At 37.8% G+C, this 25,876-nt stretch overlaps 1 protein-coding gene across 6 annotated transcripts in view; it reads right to left on the bottom strand.

The window, feature by feature from the left end:
* Positions 1-6,664: 6,664 nt before the first annotated feature.
* Positions 6,665-25,876, bottom strand: part of NBEA (neurobeachin) — a 428,967-nt gene continuing 409,755 nt past the window's right edge. For all 6 annotated transcript variants that reach the window (XM_070749903.1, XM_070749906.1, XM_070749905.1 and 3 more), the window contains 4 exons: positions 14,983-15,084; positions 10,542-10,738; positions 9,422-9,573; positions 6,665-8,443 (listed from right to left, as the gene is read on the bottom strand). In XM_070749903.1, coding sequence (XP_070606004.1) covers positions 8,353-8,443; positions 9,422-9,573; positions 10,542-10,738; positions 14,983-15,084 — 542 coding nt within the window. In that variant the 3' untranslated portion in view covers positions 6,665-8,352. The remainder of the gene's footprint in view (positions 8,444-9,421; positions 9,574-10,541; positions 10,739-14,982; positions 15,085-25,876) is intronic.

Here is a 25,876-nt window from a genome sequence, read left to right as displayed (position 1 = left end):
GACATCAAGCATCTTGCAATGTGTCCTCTCCATTCTTCCCCCATACTCTGGGTCCTTGGTTTCCAAATGAGATGCAAAAGTTTCCACAGTCTGAGTTGATTTGGGGAGCCATGTCATCTGCTGGTGTTGGTCCACTGGACTTTCTTAAGTCCAGGGTCAACACAGCCATCTACCGGGAGATTTTGGAGCACTCCATACTTCCATCCACATACGAGCTTTATGGGGATGATGATTTAAATTTTCCAGCAGGACTTGGCACCTGCCCAGACTGCCAAAAGCACCAAAACCTGCTTCTATGACCATGGGATTACTGTCCTTGATTGGCCAGCAAACTCGCCTGACCTGAACCCCATAATCTATGGGGCATTGCCAAGAGAAAGATGAGAGACGTGAGACCGGATAATGCAGAAGAGCTGAAGGGCACTAATGAAGCATCTTGGTCTTCCATAACACCTCAGCAGCGCCACAGGCTGATAGCTTCCATGACACACCGCATTGAGGCAGTAATTACTACAAAAGTACAAACTTTTGCAAAAGTACAAAGAAAGTACTAAGTACATAAGCATTCTTATACTTTTCAGAGGTCCGATATTGTTCTATGTACATTCCTTTTTTATTGATTCTAATTTTTTGAGATATTTCTAATTTTCTATATTCTAATTTTCTGAGATGGGGGATTTGGGGTTTTCATGAGCTGTACCCCATCATAATCACAATTATGACAAATCACAGCTTGAACTATCTTGCCTTGCATGTTATGAGTATCTCTCATATTTTAAGTTTCACCTTTAAGCTACATTACTGAAATAAATGTATAAACAAACAAACAAACAAATATTTGCACGATATTTAATTTTTTTCAGTTTTTTTTAAAAATAAATTTTTATTACAATACAAAGATTAAAAAGAGCAGGTATATAGTGTTGTACATATTGTATCATTTCATAGTATAATTATTATTTGTATACAGTAGAACCCCGACTTATGAGACTAATTGGTTCCGGAAGGAGGCTCGTAAGTCGGAACGCTCGTATGACGAAACATTGTTTCCCATAGGAAACAATGTAAAGTCAATTAATCCGTGCAACAACAAAAAACCCCGCTGCCGCCGAACGCGGAAGTTAGCGTTCGGCTTCAGGAGACAGCTGCGAAGCGGCGCGCGTGTTTTAAAACGTCGCAGCCAGCCTGGGGGGCTCGGGGGCTTGCCCCCGAGCCCCCCAGGCCGGCTGCGACGTTTTAAAACACCTGCGCCGCTTCGCAGCTGTCTCCTGAAGCCGAACGCGTAAGTTAGCGTTCGGCTTCAGGAGACAGCTCCTTGGCGCTCGTATCCCGAATGTGAGCTCGGGAGGTGAACAAAAATGTCGCTCCCCTCCCAGCTCTTATCTCGAGTAGCTCGTAAGTAGAGCTGCTCGTATGTCGAGGTTCCACTGTAGTTGTACTTAAATTCTAAAATATTTTATACAGAGCTGCCCCTAGTTCCCCCTCCCTCCCCATTGAACTGTTGACCTAACAGTTCTATTTTTTCCTTTTGATATCAATATGCAGCTTATGGCATCAGTGGTTGTCACACATTTGTTCTATCATACAATTAATCTAAAGTCAGATTGGTTTGATCTTAATTTTGTGTCTCGGAATGATTTGTATGCCGCCCCGAGTCTTCGGAGAGGGGCGGCATACAAATCTAATAAATTATTATTATTATTATTATTATTATTATTATTATTATTATTATTATTATTTTAGGAGCATCTAGTTTATTTACTATTATTATTATTATTATTATTATTATTATTATTATTATTATTATTATTATTATTATTATTTCCTTGTCTCTAACCAGTCATAATTTTTTTTCCAGATTTCATAATATTTTGATTCTTCTTTATTTTTAAGTTTTTGGGTTAATCTGTCCATTTCTGCACAGTTGTATATTTTTTTTATCATTTCTCTTTCTGATGGTGTTTCTCCTTTTTTCCAATTTTGTGCTATTGTAATTCTAATTGCAGTAATCATATGTTGTATTAAATAATAATAGTCTTTTTTAAGTTTTTGATTTATTATGCCTAGAAGAAAGGTCCCTGGTTTTAATCTCAGTTTACTTGTGGTAATATAAAAAATCCATCCTTGGAGTTTTTTCCCCATGTCTTTTCCCCCCAGTTTTACCTGTAGTTGACCTCAACTGAATTTGCAATATGTAATCAGGATCACATTAAATGTATAACCTACTTTACCTGCTACTTTCACAATTATTTTTTAAAATTCCTTTTCTATCTTCATCAAAAGAATCTATCTTGTATAGATTTCCAAGAGATTGCAAAGTGAGTATGGCACATGAAATTGCTTCTTTCTCTCATCACAGGAGAGGGAGAGTGGGAGGGAGGGAGAGAGGGAGAGAAAGAAAATGAATTTCTCTTTTGCAAAAATTTACTGTAAAAGGAGTGGAGAGCAGAAGTGGGTTTCAGCGGGTTCTGACCAGTTCTGGACAACTGATAGTGGAAATTTTGAGTAGTTGAAAAACTGGTAAATATCACCTCTGACTGGCCCCATCCCATCTATTCTCTGCCTCTTGAGTCCCAGCTGATTGGGAAGAAATGGGGATTTTTCAGTAATCTTACCCTGAAGTACAGTGGAAATGGAGATTTTACAGTATCCTTCCGCTGCCACACCCACCAAGCCACACCCACAGAACCGGCTGTAAAAAAAGGGTTTTTTTTAAAAAACCCACCACTGCTAGAGAGGTTGCCATATCTAGTTGGAATGGAGGGCTCATATGTATAGCTTCATACTGTACATAATCTCCCAGATTGCAGATTTATCTGGAATTTGTCATTTAATATTTCACATTCAAATTTGCAAAAAGCTGAGAGTAGTATCTCCACTTACTTGTGGTTAAACATTATAAAGCTTTTGATATTTAAAACAAGAGTTATTCCTACAGTAATTAGGTTTATTGGAGTAGAGTTGAATCTTTCATTAAATTAAAAAAGCTACAATATGCATTGTTCAGTGGCCTGTAACTAATTTATAATACATTTAGAGAATATTTGGCTGTTATAAAGGTGCATACTAGTTGGACTACACGTCATAGTGCATAAAAATAATGTGTACATTTTCAGTGTGCAGACTTTCATGGAGTGAGGATTCTATGGGTTGGCTGTTCTAGAATTAACAGCCAAATCACCTGTGTTAGGGAACACAGCTAACAATGAAAATTTAGTAGAGTTGATTATAATATCTGAGAACTTGGTTCATTGTTTCAAACACTAATTAGGGCTGCTCCAATGAACATTTGTATTTTTTTAAAAAAATTATTTTACAAATGCATTTTTTCTCAGTATATTCTGACAGATTTAAATTTCTACGGCATTTAATTGGGCTAACCAGAGAGAATAATCTGAAACTATACTTTTATTTGCTTATATTTATGTGCTAAATAGAATTACATCATAACATTTCGCTGATTATGGCTATAGCCTTCTAACTATGGTTTTACTATAATGTCCATTTTGCTTCACATTGATAAATCTCATATGCTGGAGGTGATATGCATCGATTAAATGCTTATAGAAGTGAATCTTTCCATCATCCAGATTATTAGAAGGAAAAATTCTAAGATTGGACAAAGGAAACGTATGAGGATAGCAACCTATATTAGGCAATGACCTAAAAGTTAGAAGTTGACCAGTTACAAATCAACCAAGAGGGGGAAATGTGACACAAAGGTTCAGCCCTATTAAGAAGGATCTTCAATCTTAGAGTTCCAGAGCAGCCTTCAGAACCTCTCTGTTGACAATGTGGATCTGATAAAAAATAGAAATCATAAGCCCAATAAACTAAACTAAAAAAAAAAGAGAATGCAGATTCTTGAAAGAGAAGATTCTTATTTCTGTCCAGAAAAAGACTCCATGGTGTTGTGGTTAGCTCTGGCCCAGCTCCTGCCCCAAGGAATGTGCAGGTGGATGTGGGGGAGACATCCACATGCCGCAGACCTGTTTTGCTCCCGATGGAATCTGCCGATGAAGCCTCCTCTGACCAAGGAAGCATGAGTGACAGGGAAGAGAGGACAGCCCAGGAGGAGATCAACCATCTGTATCATCCTTGGATTCTGAACAAGAATTAATGACACATCCAGTCATGCGTAGAGTGATGCATAGGAGACAACAACTGAAGGATTATTACAAGAGAAAATGAGGCCACCTGTGGTTGGGTGGGGCTGCTGTAATTAGTGCCAATGATTTCTGGGTTTTATCTTCTTCAAATCTCTAGTTTATCTAAATACTAATGCCAAGTCTGATTCTGATTCTAAGTCTTGGAGATTAGTTGAAGTAAGCTTACAGTGGGGAAAAAAAGTATTTAGTCAGACACCAATTGTGCCAGTTCTCCCACTTAAAAAGACGAGAGAGGCCTGTAATTGACATCATAGGTAGACCTCAACCACGAGAGACAACATGAGAAAACACACCCAGAAAATCACATTGCCTGATTTTTAACGAATTTATTTCCAAATTATGGTGGAAAATAAGTACATTATTTGGTCACCTACAAACAAGCAAGATTTCTGGCTCTCACGGACCTGTAACTTCTTCTTTAAGAGATTCCTCTGTCTTCCACTCATTACCTGTAGTAATGGCACCTGTTTGAATTTCTTATCAGTATAAAAGACACCTTTCTAGAACCTCAAACCTTCACACTCCAAACTCCACTATGGTGAAGACCAAAGAGCTGTCGAAGGACACCAGAAACAAAATTGTAGCCCTGCACGAGGCTGGGAAGACTAAATCTGCAATAGGCAAGCAGCTTGGTGTGAAGAAATCAACTCTAGGAGCAATAATTAGAAAATGGAAGACATACAAGACTGCTGATAATCTGCCTTGATCTGGGACTACACGCAAAATCTTATCCTGTGGGGTCAAAATGATCACAATAATGGTGAGCAAAAATCCCAAACCCACACGGGGGAACCTAGTGAATGACCTGCAGAGAGCTGGGACCAACGTAACAAAGGCTACCATCAGTAACAAACTACGCTGCCAGGGACTCAGATCCTCCAGTGCCAGATGTGTCCCCCTGCTTAAGCCAGTATATGTCAAGACCCGTCTGAAGTTTGCTAGAGAGCATTTGGATGATCCAGAAGAGTATTGGAAGAATGTCATATGGTCAGATGAAACCAAAATAGAACTGTTTGGTAGAAACACAACTCGTCGTGTTTGGAGGAGGAAGAATGCTGAGTTGCATCCAAAGAACATCATACTTATTGTGAAGCATGGGGGTGGGGGTGCGGGGGTGGCAACATCATGTTTTGGGGCAGTTTCTCTGCAAAGGGACCAGGACGACTGATCCATGTACATGAAAGAGTAAATGGGGCCATGTTTTGTGAGATTTTGAGTGCAAACCACCTTCCATCAGCAAGGGCACTGAAGATGAAACATGGCTGGATCTTTCAGCATGACAATGATCCCAAATACACGGCCAGGGCAACGAAGGAGTGGCTTCGTAAGAAGCATTTTAAGGTCCTGGAGTGGCCTAGTCAGTCTCCACATCTCAACCTTATAAAAAACTTTTGGAGGGAGTTGAAAGTCTGTGATGCCCAGCAACAGCCCCAAAACATCACTGCTCTTGAGAGCTGCATGGAGGAATGGGCCAACATACCAGCAATAGTGTGTGTCAACCTTGTGAGGACTTACAGAAAATGTTTGACCTCTGTCATTGCCAACAAAGGACATATAACAAAGTATTGAGATGAACTTTTGTTATTGACCAAGTACTTATTTTCCACCATAATTTTGAAATAAATTCGTTAAAAATCAGACAATGTGATTTTCTGGATGTGTTTTCTCATGATGTCTCTCATGGTTGAGGTCTACCTATGATGTCAATTACAGGCCTCTCTCATCTTTTTTAAGTGGGAGAACTTGCACAATTGGTGTCTGACTAAATACTTTCCCCCCCACTGTATATTGTCAACTGCTGTGTAAGTATTCCATTTTCCAAGTTTAAAAATTTGATAATATTCATGTTCCTTCAACAAATTGAAATATTGTAGTGATATAATAAGCTTTTTTTGCTATTGCAGAAATTTTAAGGTATCCTAAGGCAAAAACTGCTGGTATGTGATATCCATTTTTATCTCTATACTTCTCCCATATGAAAGGCGTGAATAATAGGTTTTGCTGTGAACTAGGGAAAAGAATGAAAGCGCTGTGTTAACATTCCTGTTCACATAGAAATATTGAAGTTCAGTAATTGTTGAAAGTAAATTGCCTTGTCACCAAATACTTTCCAAATGAGAAGTGTGAGTTTGAATTATAAGTTAGTTTCATAGGAAACCTGTATCTAGGTCAGGTTATTTACATTGTCATAAATTATCCATTTGAATCCCTGATTAGCAGTGGCAATGTCTCCCTGATTTTTTTAAAAGCAGAAATGGAAAAAGAGCTTTCCCTATCCTGTTGTTGTCCAGAATTACTAATATACCATTAATTATGAAAATGTAGCATAAAGCATAAAAGATTGTGACGTGTTGTGCATGTAAACCAACCAATATATGGATGAATAGGCACTACAATGGTAAATTAAATTTCTAATATTTATAAACCATTATTAAATATATATTTTAAATAAAAAAACATTTGAGTCAAGGTTTGATAAAATAAGAACCAATTCATGAATTCTTTGCATATTTTATTTTTCTTTTTTGATTTCCAACTCACGCACATCTGGCATATTTTACATTTTTGCAATAAAACATGGTTACAATAGCTTAAGGAATTTATATAGCCAAAATATTTCACCATGATCTTGAGATGAAATGAACTTATCTTCCAGATGTTCAGTATTCTCCCAGTTCTAAGCTACAAACTCAAGATATTGCTTACAGACCAATGATGAATAACTTAATAATTACATTGATTCCCCATGATTTCAGAATCTTATTAATACAAACAACAATGAAGAAGGTATTTAGTGCTAAAACTTACTAATACAAGGTGAGTAACAAATAAGAACCACGTCAATAAATAATATGTTTCTGGTGCCAAAGTGCCAGTACAAAGAATCCATTATCTTGTGTTTTTTTTTTAAATAAATGACTGTGAGTGAGTGTAAAGTCTGAGAAAAATTACATTCCTGTTACATGCCTCATAGCCCTACCGACACAATATGTACATCTATGACAATACAGTCACCAAATATACAAAGAAGAAACATGAAGTAAAGTGTATATACCCCTCGGTATGTTACATGATTTGGAGAATGTGCAGAAAATTATTCTGATAGTCATTATTACAGTACTGTCAAATATGAGTACCTTCAATGTAAATTGTGTGTTAAACACATGAGTTTAAAAAATATTCAAAAGAATAATCCCAATGAAGCTAAGTTTGCTTTTAACCAAGCTTTATTTCCAAGGAATTTAAGAGAAAATCTTAGTTGTTCTCTCCCTGCAATGTATAGTATGCCAAATGTGATGAATCTAGAAGTCTAGCAATCTTGCTTTGGTGGGAATCAAAAAGCGCTATAGCATAGCATCTTAACCATGCTCCTGTGTGTCTATCACATTATTCATTTTTAAGGGAAAATTATTGTTTTTTAAATGCATAACTATGGCAAACAATGGCTTCATATCCAAATGCTTCATGTAATGAGCAAAACTTCATTTAGAAGGGGTGGCTTTAGACTGAAACATGCAGACCGTGTTTCAGTGGCAATGGCTCCATTGCACCTTGCACCCTTTAAATACAAGCTGGGCCTTGGACAGCTTTCAGTTCAATTTGTAGATGTGGTTTCAAGACATCAGGCTTAAAGTACATGCAAGTTGTAACTCCACAATAAAATTAAGAAACAGTTTTTGTTTTTTATACAAGGCTTTACTTTTACAAAAGTATCCCTTTTAAAGTTAAGATGTGCATCTGATGTACAAAGTATCAAACGTAGGGTTTTTTTTTCTCCTTTTAATTGATCAGCTTGAAAAGAGGCTAGGAAATGGGAAATGGATGCTAGGGTCATGGCCCAAACCATATAATAGCCAGACACAAGTTCCTCAGAATATTCAAAAGTCTCTTGTGATGTGTTCTTCTACCTTTTCTCAGTAAACAAAAGTATATGAAATAATTACCAAAACATCTATTAAGTCATTATAATTTACATGATACAAGCTCGCTTCTGCAGCAGCTGGTGTTCAGTTGTGAAAAAACACACAAAATAAAATGGTTGCTGACTACAATGTACAGCTATTGCTGGGTGTAATGGAATGTACAACGGAGGTCAATGCAGATTTCGTTTTTCCACCAGAGATACCTTTCAGTAGCACTTGTGCTCTCAGTGTAATCTTTGCTTTCAGTTCTTCACTCTGGTTTAATATCTATTCTGATGCTCATAATGCCAACGATTAAAATCTATATTAAAAGCTACAATGCTGCCAGACGCCATGCCAGTAATTAGAGTCCTGGAAGAGAAACAGAGATTGGGCCGGTAAATATCTGAGATATTTATTGTTCATAGTAAACCACGGTTAGCTAGTTTGAAGATCAGTAGTCATTCAAAAATACTAGGCTATTCTCTGCTATTTAAGAGAAGATACAATAACATTAGAACTCTTCAGATCAAGCAATTATTTTAAAAAGCGTCTTCACTTTTTAAAGTTGTCTAGAACAATAATAAAGGAGTCTTTAAAAAAGTCTAATAATTTGAACATTCTATAGACATTTATAGTTATTTGACTTACCTGCTTGCATCCAATTTTAGCAGTCTGATTAACACAAGAAAATAAAATTCTGCCTCTACCTTTACCTCCCAGCAATTTGCCTCCTTGCAAGTAGTTTCACTTTCAGCTTTCGCCCGTGGCCTGCCTGCAGCCTCAATGGGATGTGGGTTGGGAGTTGCTTGTGCTAATCAGACTCTGCACTATTTGCTGCAAGGAGGTAAATTGCTGGGAGGCAGAGGCCAAAGGGTGGAGGTGGCTGGGCGCGGCTACATGCGGTGTATAAGATGCACTCCAGTTTTTACCTTCTTTTGGGGGATAAAAATATGGTACCTCTCCTAAAATAGCAAACTTCTTTAAAATATCAAATTTACAAGTTCATAAAATCTCGTGAGATTTTTCACAAGAATATTTAAATTTATAAGATGTTATCTAAATTTTGAAATTATCTTTTTGTGGATACATGTGCTTTGGATTGGTAAATGTTACTGACTCATGTTTTAAGACTCACACAATCCAGTTGTGCTATGTATTTAGATTAGATTAGATTTATTGGATTTATATGCTGCCCCTCTCCGCAGACTCCGCAGACTTAATTAAGAGGTTTGCTTAATTATTGCTTAATTAATTAAGCTTAATTGCTTAATTAAGAGAAGGATTGATAAGGAAAATATTAAATGCATATCACTTCTTACTGCTATTTTTTTTTAGATTTCAGCTTACCTCTGATCATGGGATAGGTCCATTGCTCTAATACCAGCATCACAGCCAGGATAAATGTAGAGTTGTTTGAAGTCACAAGCTTGCCATACTTCTACTACTCCATTATCACCACCTGTAACTAGATTCTGCCCATCACTGCTCAGAAGGATAGCCTACAAGAAAACCAAATACAGAAGCAACCATAATGGATCTTCATTATTTAACACATTTTACCTATAGTAGTATGGCCTAACCTTAAGTGCAGAATGCTGAGCAATAACCTTTAAAAAAATATATTATTGTTATAAGCAAAAGTGAAGGTTTGCGTTGAAATTTACACAAATTAATTTAGCCTTTGCAGTGGTATATACCACTATGAGTTATGTATCCATTTAATTTCCTTAGGGGCTCATATTCATGACATAGCCGAGATGCCTTCATAGAAGCCATTATGTTAACATTATGATACTCATATAAAAGGGTCATCACTTGCATGAGTTTCATTATTTGCACCCCGAACTCCCTCCATATTGATGACTCTGTGTTTCCAAAATTAAAGGACAACAGAGGTCTAGCTATTGAAGGTTTTAAGCATGATCAGATGATTAAGGAACACCGTTTATTAAGCAATGTCTTGGTAGAGTTTTTTAAGAATAAGTCTAGCATAGTTGGAGCTGAAAGGTTTTTCCTATAGATGTACAGTGTTCCCTCGATTTTCGCAGGGATGCGTTCCGAGACTGCCCGCGAAAGTCGAATTTCCACGAAGTAGAGATGCGGAAGTAAATACACTATTTTTGGCTATGAACAGTATCCCAAGCCTTCCCTTAACACTTTAAACCCCTAAATTTACAATTTCCCATTCCCTTAGCAACCATTTAGATTATTACTCACCATGTTTATTTAAAAAATGTTTTTTAAAGGCAGACAAAAGTTTGGCAATGACATATGACGTCATCGGGCGGGAAAAACCGTGGTATAGGGGGAAAAAACTCAAAGTATTTTTTAATTAATATTTTTGAAAAACCGTGGTATAGACGTTCCGCAAAGTTCGAACCCGCGAAAATCGAGGGAACAGTGTAATTTTTTTCAGGTGACTGAACTAATGTTAATGTCTTCTATTAAAATATAAAATAAAAATTACCCTGGTTGAATCATTAATTTCCATCTGGGCCAAAAGTTTTCCATTAATGCTGAAATTGCTGAATCTTCCTCGTTCATAATAGATGATGCAGTGGCCTTCACTAGACACAGATATTAGGCGTGGATACAAACAATTTTCTGTTCCTTCTAGCGCTCTCAGCAAATCTCCAGTGATGGTGTGTACCAGACAAGGTCCTTCTGTATATTACAAATTAATAACAGCATATTACCAGAAATTCATACAATTTTGGTCAATGATTAACAGTGGATTGGGTAAGAGATACTACTATGGTTTTTGGGAAAGGTTTCTTATTATTTAAATCCCAATAATTTCAACACGAATTAAGAAAGGATTAGGATGGGATAGAATATCGCGCTACTAATGGAGAAAAACTCCACTATCATCCGATCTCCATGGCACCTGCTATACCCAAGGAAATCTTTAAAGGCTTATATCTATTCTTAGTAGGGGTATTAGCATCAGGAGGCCAGAACAGGGGCAGGTCAGGTTCGAAATAAAACTGGTGGTGGATTGCTGTTCCATTGTGGTAATAGTTGGCTTCTATAACCATATAATTTAGAATTATCATGGCTAATTCTCCCAGCTGAGTGAAATGAAAAGTAAGTTATAATTGGCTGAAAGACCAGCAGAGGCACTTTATTTAAACAGCTCTTACTTAGATGAAGGCGAACTAGTTGGATTTAGAAATAAGAGGTCTTTTCCTTTACTCTAACACTTATTTTAGCCCTCCGGTGCATTATAAGTGCTTCAGTTCAATATACTATCTGGAAATGGATTAATGTACTGTGAAAATAACATTGAGAAGGAAAAAGAAAAGTTGTAGCCAAGAGAATGTTCAGATAAGAGAAATCTGAACTAAAAGTGGAAACAGAATTTGAGAAAATGACTAAAACTTGACCTTCTTTAGTTTTCTCGAGGATAGGGAGTGGTGAGGTTTGTTACTGCAACCTTAATTAGTATTTGTAACTTTCATGTTCAAATCTGGGCTGCCTGGTAGGGCTGGCACATCTAATTCCATTCCAATAAGTCTGTCAAGACAGTGTTTTTAAAGGGAAACGTCAAGACTTAATTGGACTCCATGCTGGAAACACTGGAAACCAGGTTGCTTGGGGCACTTGCTTTATTGCAATGTTGCATAGGCTATTTATTATTTTTAGATGTTATTGTGAATTTGTTTTACTTGTTGTAAAATTTGAACACTTGATCCTGACGACATCAATAAATTAAAAAATCAAAAAAATAAAGGCAATATAAGCCACAATACTCATTAGAAGACAATGTACTTCAAGTACAGCATCTAATCAGGTCAAAAAAGTGAAGAAGAAAAAATTAAAGAGAGCTTCTTTGAAGCACTGTTATATCTATATGGCAATGAAAAGGGCCTCTAAATTTCTAGCATTATCTCCAAGAGGTCAAAGATCTTCAATATCTATTTTTGTTTCAGAGCCCCTTTTGTTCAACCTAGAGATATAACAAGCAGGAAGAGGGAGATTATGATCCCGCTATATAGAGTGCTGGTGAGACCACATTTGGAATACTGTGTTCAGTTCTGGAGACCTCACCTACAAAAAGATATTGACAAAATTGAACTGATCCAAAGACGGGCTACAAGAATGGTGGAAGGTCTTAAGCATAAAACATATCAGGAAAGACTTAATGAACTCAATCTGTATAGTCTGGAGGACAGAAGGAAAAGGGGGGACATGATTGAAACATTTAAATATGTTAAAGGGTTAAATAAGGTCCAGGAGGGAAGTGTTTTTAATAGGAAAGTGAACACAAGAACAAGGGGACACAATCTGAAGTTAGTTGGGGGAAAGATCAAAAGCAACATGAGAAAATATTATTTTACTGAAAGAGTAGTAGATCCTTGGAACAAACTTCCAGCAGACGTGGTAGATAAATCCACAGTAACTGAATTTAAACATGCCTGGGATAAACATATATCCATCCTAAGATAAAACACAGGAAATAGTATAAGGGCAGACTAGATGGACCATGAGGTCTTTTTCTGCTGTCAGACTTCTATGTTTCTATGTTAACCTAGACTTCAATAGAACCACTAGGATCCATAGGAATTGAATTCCTGAAGGCAATCTTATCAAAGTTCAGGAAGTGGAAGTAAGGGAGATGTTGGAGGAAACAGACCAGCATGCCTTTTGATTTCAAAAAAAAAAAGGAGTTTAATAAACTCAGAGCTGCAGAATAATAGCAAAAAATTATAGTAAGGATGAAAAATGGTAAGTCAAAAAAGAAGCCAGTCCTACTACTGAAAATGGAGAAGGGCAAATGAAGTGGTCACAAAGGAAGAGTTCGAGAAGATAGGCTGGAAGTGTAGAATTTGTGGCAGGAAAGTTGTACAGTATGTCAGAAAGATTGAAATCTGTAATATTAAGTATAGGCCGGTGATATTTGGACTTCAACTCCCAGAATTCCCCAGCCAGCAAATGCTGGCTGGGGGATTCTGGGAGTTGAAGTCCAGATATCTTCAAGTTGCCAAGGTTGGGAAACACTGCCCTAGACTAGGGGGCCTCGTATGTGTGTGTGTGGGAGAAGCTTCTGGAGCTTGGGAAGGGTGAAAAATGGGCCTATGAGGCCCACCAGAAGTTAGGAAATGGGCCATTTCCGGCCTTCAGGGGGCATCTGCGGGAGTGAGGAGGCTGTTTTTGCCCTTCCTAGGCATTAAATTATGGCTGTGGGCATTCGCACATGTGTGATAGCACACACACACACACACACACTTTCGGCACCCGAGGGGAAAAAGCTTCGCCATCACTGGTATAGGCAGTATATTCCGGAAACTTCAAGTTTTAAAAAATAATTTCAAACCAATGGATTGTGTTCCACCCAACAAATTTGGCAATATTATTATATTATTAATAAAATTATTTGTAGGTCTGAATTTTGGTAGCAATGTTTATGCTGGTTCTTCTACCAGAGGCATCCTGGTGGTGTGAGCTACTTGATTTCTTTATCATTTCGTCCTCATTGAGCAACAGCAACCTTTCAGTTATGCCGTGATGAAAAAGTAACTGAGACTAATGTTTACAAATCTTTACAGGGCCTTTCTATCACCATGTGTTTGCCATTATAGTCAGTTATTACGTGTTGTCCTGTGCCTTATCCATTTCTCTATTGCCTTCCCAGAGATTGCTTAAGCGTCTCATACTGAGATGCTTTTCTCCACAGCGGTGTCCCTAAAAAAGTGTTAACCACAAGTTAACAACTTAGCTGTGGCTTTAATTAATTGATTAGATGCTTCCCCCTAGCTTGTGGCTGCTGCCTGAAATTGATTATCAATCTCATACTAAAAGTTTTAGTTTGTCTCTTAAGTGGTTTATGGCATGCTGTCATAGAGTAAGCTGTCACTTGCACATTCCTTTCTAACAAGGCATAATTTCCTTAGTGTACCTGCTTACTCTCTTATTGTCCCTTACTCTCCAATCAATGTACATCCAAGTATCAATTCCTTTCTTATTATTCCAGAGCGTGAGTGAGCATTCCAAAGGGCGGGGGAGTGGAGGAAAAAGGCTATAATATATATATTTTAACCTGGCTTCCTCATGAATCACATTTTGAGGTGGGCTGCTAAGATGGAACCTTAGTTGTTGCAGCTAAAAGTAGTGCTCACCCCCTTGGCTGTGAGTGCTGCCGGAGTCCAGCGTAATTCCGCTACTGCACCTGCACCCTTTGGCACTCCTGCATGGCCACGTGCAATTTTGCTACCTGCCAGGTGTAGTAGCAGAATTGCCCTGGACTCCACCAGCACTCAGAGCCACGGGGGTGAGCGTACGTCACTGTTCCACCTTAGCAGCCCATCTCTGCATACACATACCCCTTGCTGTTTGGGCTCAGCTGGCTATATGGGATTGCATCCTTTTAATGCTGTAAAGCAGTGGTGTCAAACTAGAGGCCCACGGGCTGGATGTGTCATGAGCAGGCCATGCCCATCCTAGCTCCATGAAAGGGAAAAATGTCACAATACATCACATGATACATCACATGATCTCCCCCGGGCCTATACAATTTATGTATGGTATGTTTATATGTATGTCTGATTAATAACGGGTTTTTTAAAATGTTTTTAAATTATTAGATTTGTTATGAATTGTTCTGTTGCTGTTGTGAGCCGCCCCGAGTCTACGGAGAGGGGCGGCATACAAATCTAATAAATAAATAAAATAAATAAATAAATGATGGCAATGTGACTCTGCAAGTTTGACACCTGTTTTATAAAGCAACATAAAGCTGAAGTAAAATCATAAACGCAGTTTCAGTCATGTGGTTTTTCCTTGAGCTTAACCACCAAGTTGCTAGTTCTAATTGCAAATGCTAAATGAGGACTTTCTACAAATTATTGATGGTAATGATTATTTTGAGGCATGAAGTTTTAAACTAAAATTAATCGTTAGCAACTGACCTTTAGCACCACTTATAACAAGTCCCAGCTCAGCACATACTGATACGCAGACAACTTCATGATCATGACCAGTTAGAACAGCTCTGGGAGCAGGATAGTCACCTAAAAAGGAAAAAAAAGAACCATATATATGTTAAATTAGCTCAGTGGTGAAATCCATTATTTTTTACTACTGGTTCTGTGGGCATGGTTTGGTGGACATGATGTGGCTTGGTGGGTGTGGCAGGGGAAGGATATTGCAAAATCTTCATTCCCACCCCACTCCAGGGGCAGCCAGAGGTGGTATTTGCCAGTTATGCAAACTACTCAAAATTTCTGCTACCAGTTCTCTGAACTACTCAACATTTCCGCTACCAGTTCTCCAGAACCTGTACGAACCTGCTGGATTTCAGGAACTAGCCTGAACTTTAATTTGAGAGCTTTTCTACTATTATTTTGTGGGAGTTCTGTTTTAGAATATCTCTAATAAAATGGTTACCACTGTAGTATTAGGGATTTCTTAATTCATATGTCATATTCCTTCATGACACACTGATATAGACATTATGTCTATATTAGTCATAATAATTGCATGTATATTTATGTGATTTGATTGGGTTTAGACTATAACCCTTGCTCTTGTTTCATTTGAACAAAATATTTTAATTAGGCGGTATAATGCTTTGGATTTGATCGTTATAATTTTAACTTTTTAGTCTTCCAACTCATAAAATACTCTGAGTGATTAACAAAAAATTAAGATGGTATAACAATTTAAAACTGCTCACCTTACAGTTAAAAGGGATGGCATAAAATTTAATAAATAAATAAAAATAAAACAAGTAAAAGAGTTTTAGTGTAAAAAATATACTATAGTATTAAAATATAATAGTATATATAAATATATATATATTTATATATATTAGAATGCTGGTGAGACCACATTTGGAATACTGTGTTCAGTTCTGGAGACCTCACCTACAAAAAGATATTGACAAAATTGAACGGGTCCAAAGACGGGCTACAAGAATGGTGGAAGGTCTTAAGCATAAAACGTATCAGGAAAGACTTAATGAACTCAATCTGTATAGTCTGGAGGACAGAAGGAAAAGGGGGGACATGATCGAAACATTTAAATATGTTAAAGGGTTAAATAAGGTCCAGGACGGAAGTGTTTTTAATAGGAAAGTGAACACAAGAACAAGGGGACACAATCTGAAGTTAGTTGGGGGAAAGATCAAAAGCAACATGAGAAAATATTATTTTACTGAAAGAGTAGTAGATCCTTGGAACAAACTTCCAGCAGACGTGGTAGATAAATCCACAGTAACTGAATTTAAACATGCCTGGGATAAACACATATCCATCCTAAGATAAAATACAGAAAATAGTATAAGGGCAGACTAGATGGACCAGGAGGTCTTTTTCTGCCGTCAGACTTCTATGTTTCTATGTTTCTATATAAATAATATGTATACTATTAAAATATACTATTTCTCTTGGAAGCAGTTGTATTTTTTTTCTTGGATTTGTACTGTTGCTTTCTACAGACAGGTATATGTCTATACATTTACATTTTGAAATGTATTTATTTCAAAAAAATTAATTAAGTGCTGAACAACCCCAATTATTTAGATTTCAGTGCATATGCTGGGTAGGAAATAGCCAGCCATCAGCGCAATGCATCTGGGAGACATCTGTTTGGGGAGGAGAGACTACCTATAAAATTTGGGATATACATGTTTGGATTGAAATAGAAAAGCTGAATAATATTAGAGGTAATTCCTCTGCCTTGAAAGATGTTTACATCAGTAACAGGTGCATTATATTATGAAAAGTAAACAGAGAAAGAGCTGGGAAGAACTGGGTGATATATCTTTCTGTGTTTCTGGGTGGGATGTTTAGATATCAATAGGTTATTTATTTATACTTAATATTTTGTAAATTTGCCCATACTAAAGGAATGTAGGAGGCGAAGGTATCAAATACAAACTATATAAACAAATTGTTTAATTGTCTAAATGATTTTTGTATCTTTCCATAAGTGCCTGTTGCAATATATGCCAGCAGTTTTAAAAATATGGTACATTCTACCCAATGAAAAGTCGGCAACTTTTACAGCACAAAGTACTCTAAATGACATGTATCAGGAGGCGAAGGGGTTTGGCTAAATTTCTCGAGGATGCTAAACTGTAGCTGGCAGAGGGCTTGAACTTATTTTACAATATTCTCATTTTGAAATTGCTGTTCTCAAATGTGAATTACCTGACCTAGCTCTGGAAAAACCTCAAGAGTTTTTCATGAGAGTTTATAAGAAAGTGAAGAAGGGAGAAAGGAACCATGTTACACCAACACTACGCAGTCTGCATTGGTTGCCGATCAATTTCTGGTCACAATTCAAAGTGTTGGTTATGACCTATAAAGCCCTTCATGGCATTGGACCAGAATATCTCCGAGACCGCCTTCTGCTGCACGAATCCCAGCGACCGGTTAGGTCCCACAGAGTGGGCCTTCTCCGGGTCCCGTCAACTAAACAATGTCGGTTGGCAGGCCCCAGGGGAAGAGCCTTCTCTGTGGCGGCCCCGACTCTCTGGAACCAGCTCCCCCCAGAGATTAGAACTGCCCCTACCCTTTCATAAACTCCTTAAAACCCACCTTTGTCGTCAGGCATGGGGGAACTGATACATCTCCCTCGGACCTATTCAATTTAATTTATGTATGGTATGCTTGTATGTATGTTTGCTTAAATAATGGGTTTTTAAAATATTTTAAATTGTAAATTATTAGATTTGTCATGAACTGTTTTATTGTGTTGTGAGCCGCCCCAAGTCTACGGAAAGGGGCGGCATACAAATCTAATAAATAAATAAATAAATAAATGAATGAATGAATGAATGAATAAATAAATAATCTACATTACATATAATTCTGAAGTATCAAGCTTAATTAATATACTCAACTTCAGGTTAAAATATAATTAATGTGAATCTGTACTATTGTTTTTTATTTGATATTGTCCCTGAAAGCAGATTTTTTTTAGTCATAACCTCACTGTAATATACAGTAGTTAGAATTAACTGAAGCTTGGTGGTAACAGTAAATATCACTTCAGTCTTTGCAACAAATGAAACAAAATAACAGTTTAATCAGCATATTATTACCGCAAACCTGCTAAATGCTTTCACGTACCACATTTTTCGGTTAAAAAAGAAAGAATATTAGGGACTGTAACAATCATTCAAAATCTAACAAAATTATCTCACCCTAATGGCACTAGTGATAGATGCCGTGAAAGATTAAAGGCTAAGATACTAAGGATATGGGGCTGAAGCTTGACCGGTGAATTGAAACACTGTCAGTTTGAACTCACGGTAATTTCCCCAACATTGCAGTTCTTTATCTGTGTAGTTGAATACTTTAGGGCAAAATTGTAAAATGTTCAAGAATGTGCTATCTCGGTGTAGTAATAGATGTAGCAATAAATAAGATGGTAGCTTTTGTTTCTCAAAAAAGACATAATATTCAATTAATAGAACAGAGGCTCTTGTGTAAAAGAGAAATGTCAATTGTCTAACCACTTAGTCCTAGGGATTCATATTTCCTTACAAATTAATATTTCATGTGAATTATAAACATCGCTATTTTCCTTTGTTGGTAGTGTCATACACTATCTTGAGTGCAATAATTAATAATGGTTAATTATAGCTAATAGTTAATAATTCAAAAAGTGGAAGAGATCAAAACACCTACTTTTTGGCAGAATGTTTTTTCTACCTGAAGAAGAGTAAGAATATTGCATATTGCAAAATAAGCATCGATAAAAGATCCTGAATATCAAATTCCAAAGAGTCGCTAACTAGAAATGTTATTTTGCATTAGTCACTTTTTTCCCTACAACAAAGATACTAATGGAGGCAACAAAAGAGCATTGATAGACTTCACATTGCCACTTAAGTTGACAACTGTATCCTAAATAGTGGACAAAGTATCTTAAAAGGCATAGTCTATTAATTTTTCATAATCATCTACATTCTCAATAATTCTGGAAACTAATCACTTTTTCTGAATTCTGTCATCTTGTTTGTACCTTTGTTGTACAAAATAATTCACCCAATCCAGGTTTTATGTAGACTGTTACATACTTTATTTCTTATCAGTTTTTCCTCTTATTATACTGACCATCTCCAAGATTCTAGGGATTTCTGATTCCTGATTCTTTCATTAACAGTAACATAGCATTTTAGTTTTATATACCGCTTCACCGTGCTTTACAGCCCTCTCTAAGTGGTTTACAGAGAGTAAGCATATTGCCCCCAACAATCTGGATTCTCATTTTACTACCCTTGTAAGGATGGAAGGCTGAGTCAACCATTGGACCAGAGTACCTCCAGAACCGCCTGCTACTGCACGAATCCCAGCGACCGATAAGGTCCCACAGAGTTGGCCTTCTCCGGGTCCCGTCGACTAAATAATGTCATTTGGCGGACCTCAGGGGAAGAGCCTTCTCTGTGGCGGCCCCGGCCCTCTGGAATCAACTCCCCCCAGAGATTAGAACTGTCCCCACCCTCCTTGCCTTTCATAAATTACTTAAGACCCACCTATATGGCCAGGCATGGGGGAACTGAGACACCTCCCCCAGGCTTTTATATTTTATGTTTGGTATGTATGTGTTGTTTGGTTTTAAATGATGGGGTTTTATATGTTTTTCTCTTTTAATATTAGATTTGTTCCACTGTAACATTGTTTTTATTATTGTTGTGAGCCGCCCCGAGTCTTCGGAGAAGGGCAGCATACAAATCTAATTAATAATAATAATAATAATAATAATAATAATAATAATTATTGAGATTCAATCTGCCAAACTGCTGGCAGCAGGTGATTAGCAGAAGTAGCTTGCAGTACTGCACTCTAATCACTGTGCCACCGACGCTCTGTACAAACCTTTCATTATCATCATTCATTGGAGAATATCATGCAAATAATAAATTAGTTTCATATGCACCCAAAACAGTCTACACGACATTAGATCTTACTTTCTGATGTCATTTTTAGATTTTTCATTCATAATTTAGCCTGCATCATCTGCATCTATTTACATAATATCATACTATCAGAACTGCACAAAAAACAATTGCTGCCAACCTGCCTTCCATTGAGGACCTGTATACTGCACGAGTCAAAAAGAGGGCGGGGAAAATATTTACTGACCCCTCACATCCTGGACACAAATTGTTTCAACTCCTACCCTCAAAACATCGCTACAGAGCCCTGCACACCAAGACAACTAGACACAAGAACTGTTTTTTTCCGAACGCCATCACTCTACTAAACAAATAATTCCCTCAACACTGTCAGACTTTCTACTAAATCTGCATTTCTATTCTACTGGTTTTTCTCATCATTCCTATCACCCATTTCCTCCCATGTTGACTGTATGACTGTAACTTGTTGCTTATATCCTAAGATTTTTATTAATATTGCTTCTTCATTGCTTATTTGACCCCTATGACAATCATTAAGTGTTGTATCACATGCTTCTTGACAAATGTATATTTTATTTTATGTACGCTGAGAGCCTATGCACCAAGACAAATTCCTTGTGTGTCCAATCACACTTGGCCAATAAAAATTCTATTCTATTCTATTCTATTCTATTCTATTTTAACTGAGAGCTATTACATTTTTCTTCTTTCTTTTGGCTTTACAAATACACAAAGGGCAAACAAAACCCAATTTTATCTCAAGCATGCTCATACTATTTTATGCAAGTTCAACCTCTATTAAAGTCTAACTAAAATCTAAAGACAACATCCTGTTGCTCATGTCAACCAGGAGGCATACATAACCTGGAAGGATTATTTTGAGATAATAACTACCATGGAGTGTTGGGAATACTTTTTTATTTCTGGTTATAAGCATGAAGTCTTTTACTGCTATAAACCATTGTGTCAACCAAGTTTATACCTGCTTGGGTTCTGTTAATCCCTTAACATCTTTATAATGTTTCTTAAATCCCTGTGCTTTACTAGAAGCTATAGGCTCACATGTCTATGTGCACAGCAATAGTTCTTCCCCATATTATTGGGTGAAGATTAAAATCATATATTTTGTACAAGCTCTAAGGAGAGACTGGATATAACCATGTGATGTCAAATTTGTCAAATTGCCCCGATATTTATATCTATAGGTAGAAACAAGAAGTACAACCTGCAGACACCAAATACAGTGGAACCCCGACATAAGAGCTGCTCTACTTAAGAGCAACTCGAGATAAGAGCTGGGAGGGGAGAGATATTTTTGTTCTACTTACAAGCCCAAATTCGAGATACAAGCGCCAAGGAGCTGTCTCCTGAAGCCAAACGCTAACTTCCGCGTTCGGCTTCAGGAGACGGCTGCGAAGCGGCGCACGTGTTTTAAAAGGTTGCAGCCGGCCTGGGGGGCTCGGGGGGGTGCTTGCAGCTTTCTTTCTTGCTCTTTTTCTTTCTCTCTTTTACCTTCCCTTCCTCTATTTCTTCTTTTCTTTCTCCTTCCCACCTTCTTCCCTCCCTCCCTTCACTCATTCCTCTCTTACTCTCCCCTTTCATAAGTTTCCTTGCTTCCTTCCTCTGTTCCTGTCCCTTCCCCCTTTCTTTCTTTCTTTCTTTCTTTCTTTCTTTCTTGCTCTTTTTCTTTCTCTCTTTTACCTTCCCTTCCTCTATTTCTTCTTTTCTTTCTCCTTCCCACCTTCTTCCCTCCCTCCCTCCCTTCACTCATTCCTCTCTTACTCTCCCCTTTCATAAGTTTCCTTGCTTCCTTCCTCTGTTCCTGTCCCTTCCCTCTTTCCTTCCTTCCCACCCTCCGTCCATTCATTCACCCATTCCTCTCTTGATCGCTTAAAGCCGGTCCCTGGTGCAAAAAGGGTTGGGGACCTCTGTCCTACAGGATTGGGTGGCAGAGAAGTTGAACATATGTAAATTTAAAAGTTTAAGAAAGTTTACAAGTTAAGTGAAAGAAACTTCATTATTCATTTATATGTACATGTACATTTCTTCATTAAAAACATGTCTTTCTGCATAATTTAGACTAACTTTGTGAGTTTTTTGAGGGCTGGAACCAATTAAAATTATTTACATTAATTCCTATGGGGAAAAGTCGTTCGAGATAAGAGCTGCTCGACTTAAGAGCCCAGGTCCGGAACGAATTAAACTCGTATCTCGAGGTACCACTGTAGTGGATAGATCTATGTAAAAGTTGATGAGAATCTTGATAACAAATGAAGATGTTAATAGCTTAACTGCAATCTTTTTTCCACTAGATATCTCTAGATCATGGGTGCCAAACTCATGGCATCATGTTGCCATCATGTGACATTTTGCAAGGTTTCTCCCATTGATGGAGCTGGAGTGAGAGTGGCCTGCACCTGACGTATCCAACCTGCGGGCCGCCAGTTTGATACCCCTGCTCTAGATTTTGGAAAATACAATTCTGCATGGTTACTGAAAAAAACCCTGACATCTAAACAAACAGTACCTCTTTTTGGCCAACACAATTTTAAAAATAAAGGATTTTATATTCACAGTCCATATTCAAAACCCAGCTCTTCTCTATAAGGTTTTATAATTAACCATTTAAAGAAATAATATATACACATACTAATATGTACATATTAATCCTTTAAATGGTTAATTATAAATGTTTTAAAATTAATTACCTCTTAATTAATTTAGGAAGTCTTTTAAATCTGAAATATTTACATACAAATTAGTAAAAATGCCTTCATTATTATTCATAAAAGCAGTGATACTTTCTCCCTGCTATTCTTTATACAGACATTTAGTATGTTTTAGCGTACAGTTTATCAAACTCATGTAATGGATACTGAACATTCTCTTTAAGTATATGTAAAATGTGTCAAGTGAGACAAAATGTACTTTAGTGCCTTTAAGGGGTATTTACTATAATTGGTCCACAAACTGAGGTTTGGGCTAGTTGATGCAATGTGTTCATACAGTGCTCAATGCAAACATGGCCAGAAAAAGCAGCTCACACCTCTGGCAACTTGCTGCTATATAATGAGAAATGTCAAGTCCCAAGATCAATGAAATTTCAGGCCCGGGGGACACGACAGGAATAGCATTGATTGTTTTAAAGGAACCAGTCAAAGGCTGAATGCAATATATTGCACAGATAGACTCAGGAGGATAAACAGCCAAGAACACTATACCTACATGACAAAAAATTCAATCATGTCTTAACACTAGCTGCTAGCTCCATTTGCCTCCCCCACCCCCACCCAGCGAGCTGGTTCCAATTAAGGTGCACAAATTAATTTTTATCACTTCTGAATTAGTTTCTGGATTTGTATCCATTTCAGGAAAAACAACCTTCCTTCCTTCCTTCCTTCCTTCCTTCCTTCCTTCCTTCCTTCCTTCGATTATTATTATTATTATTATTATTATTATTATTATTATTAATTTATTTATTAGATTTGTATGCCGCCCCTCTCCGTAGACTTCCTTCCTTCCTTCCTTCCTTCCTTCCTACTTCCCTCCCACCCTCATATTTGCCACCCAGTCTAATTAGAAAAAAAAGAACATAAGCAACTTGATATACAAATGAAAAATAAAACAAAACAAATAGCAAGTATCCAGTTTTTATAAACTGTGTTAGAGAGGAAACAATGTAAACCTATGAATAACCAAGGCAGGATTAAAAAAGCAAGTTAAAGATGAATGAAACATGTTTTCTGTTTGAACAATGTAAAGGCTGCAGTCTGTATACTAATTGAAAAGATTAAGGCAGAATGGAGAAAAATATGAACATCAGATTTCATAGTCTAGAGCACAGGTGTCAAACTCGATCACGTCATGTGACATATCGTCACACTTTGTGGAGCTGGGGGGGCGTGGCCTGCATGTGACGCATCTGGCCCATGGGCTGCCAGTTTGACATCATCTGGTCTATAGAGCTTAATTTCTAAGAGATTTTTAAGTAGTGTAGTGGCTAACAGAAAATCCTGATTGGGAGCCATGTGTAACTGCAGCTCCCTTTGGATGCAGTCATTTATTCTGAATTTTTAATTTGTTAACAATCACTTTAAAAATAATCCTTTTTCTACCCTACATTTTGAAACATTAAAAATAAATTAGAATTTTAGTAAATCGGTGTACGAATATGATATGAGACAATATTAGATGGTTATTAGGAGTATATTAAAGCACTTATATATGTATACATACCTCTGAAAAGTGTTCGGAAACTACAAATTGTGCAGAATGCAGCCATGCGAGCAGTCATGGGCTTCCCAAGGTATGTCCACATTTCTTCAGCACTCCACAGACTGCATTGGCTGCCAATTGGTTTCTGGACACAATTCAAAGCATTGGTTATGACCTATAAAGCCCTACATGGCATTGAAAGCCCTACGTGGCATTGGACCAGATTACTTACAGGACCGCCTTCTGCCGCATGAATCACAGCGTCCGGTTAGGTCCCACAGAGTTGGCCTTCTCCAGGTCCCATCAACTAGAAAATGTCGCTTGGCGGGGCCTAGTTGAAGAGCCTTCTCGGTAGGGGCCCTGGCCCTCTGGAATCAGCTCCCCCCACAGATTCGTACTGCCCCCACTCTCTTTGCCTTTCGTAAGAACCTGAAAACTTATTTATGCTGCCAGGCTTGGGGTCATTAGATCCCAGCCTCTGGCCACTGAATGTCCAGTATGCTTATGGTTTGTACTTGTAAGAATGATTTTTAATGTTTAGCTTTTTATAATGTTTTAAATTAACTACAGTGATACCGTGTCTTACGCACTTAATTGGTTCCGGGACGAGATTTGTAAGGTGAAAAGTTTGTAAGATGGAAAATCAATGGAATCAATGGAAAAGTGATTAATGCGTGCAAGCCCAAAATCACCCTGTTTGCCAGCAGAAGCACCCATTTTAGCGTTGCTGGGATTCCCCTGAGGCTCCCCTCCATGGGAAACCCCACCTCCAGACTTCCGTGTTTTTGTGATGCTGCAGGGAAATCCCAGCAGCGCAAAAACAGTGCTTTGCTGGCAACGGAAGTCCGGAGGTGGGGTTTCCCAGCGAGGGGAGCCTCAGCGAAATTATAGCATCGCAAAAACACGGAAATCCTTGAAACCCCACCTCCGGACGATTTCGCTGAGGCTCCCCTCGCTGGGAAACCCCACCTCCGGACTTCCGTTGCCAGCAAAGTGCCCATTTTTGTGCTGCTGGGATTCCCCTGCAGCATCGCAAAAACACGGAAGTCCAGAGGTGGTGTTTATCATGGAGGGGAGCCTCAGGGGAATCCCAGCATCTCAAAAACGGGTGCTTCGCTGGCAACAGAAGTCCGGAGGTGGGGCATCCCAGTGGCAGCGGCTTGGGTTTGTAAGGTAAAAATAGCTTGAAGAGGCAAACAAATCTTAAACCCCAGGTTTGTATCTCGAAAAGTTTGTATGACGAGGGGTTTGTAAGACAAGGTATCACTGTATTTATATTAATTGGATTTAGTTGTATTATTGTATACTGTTTTGTAATTGATATGTTGTGAGCCGCCCCACGAGTCCATGGAGAGGGGCACCATAGAAGTCCAATAAACAAAAAAACAAAAAAAAACAAATAAATAAATTTAGGTATGAGAACTAGTGAAGGCCACATCACTAATGCTTTTCAGCTTACTTAGTCACTTTATTAATAAGTAACACCAGAGGGTGCTGAAGTGAATGTATGTGTATATGCATATGAACATAACATATCAGATGTATTATTAGTGGTGTTGATGAAAAAAAATAAAAGACTGGCTCTTGCTCTATATGATTTTCTGAAACAACTGAAGTTCCTTTTGATAATTGGATGCACTGAAGCTGAAATTGATAATTAACTATCTTTCAGCTTAAAGGATCATTAGAAAGTCAAACACCTAGCCCACATAATTACC

This window comes from Erythrolamprus reginae, chromosome 4 (assembly GCF_031021105.1).
Source record: "Erythrolamprus reginae isolate rEryReg1 chromosome 4, rEryReg1.hap1, whole genome shotgun sequence".
Taxonomy (NCBI): Eukaryota; Metazoa; Chordata; class Lepidosauria; order Squamata; family Dipsadidae; genus Erythrolamprus; species Erythrolamprus reginae.
The sequence above is the reverse complement of the archived record's forward strand: the minus strand, read 5'-3'. Positions and strand labels throughout refer to the sequence as shown.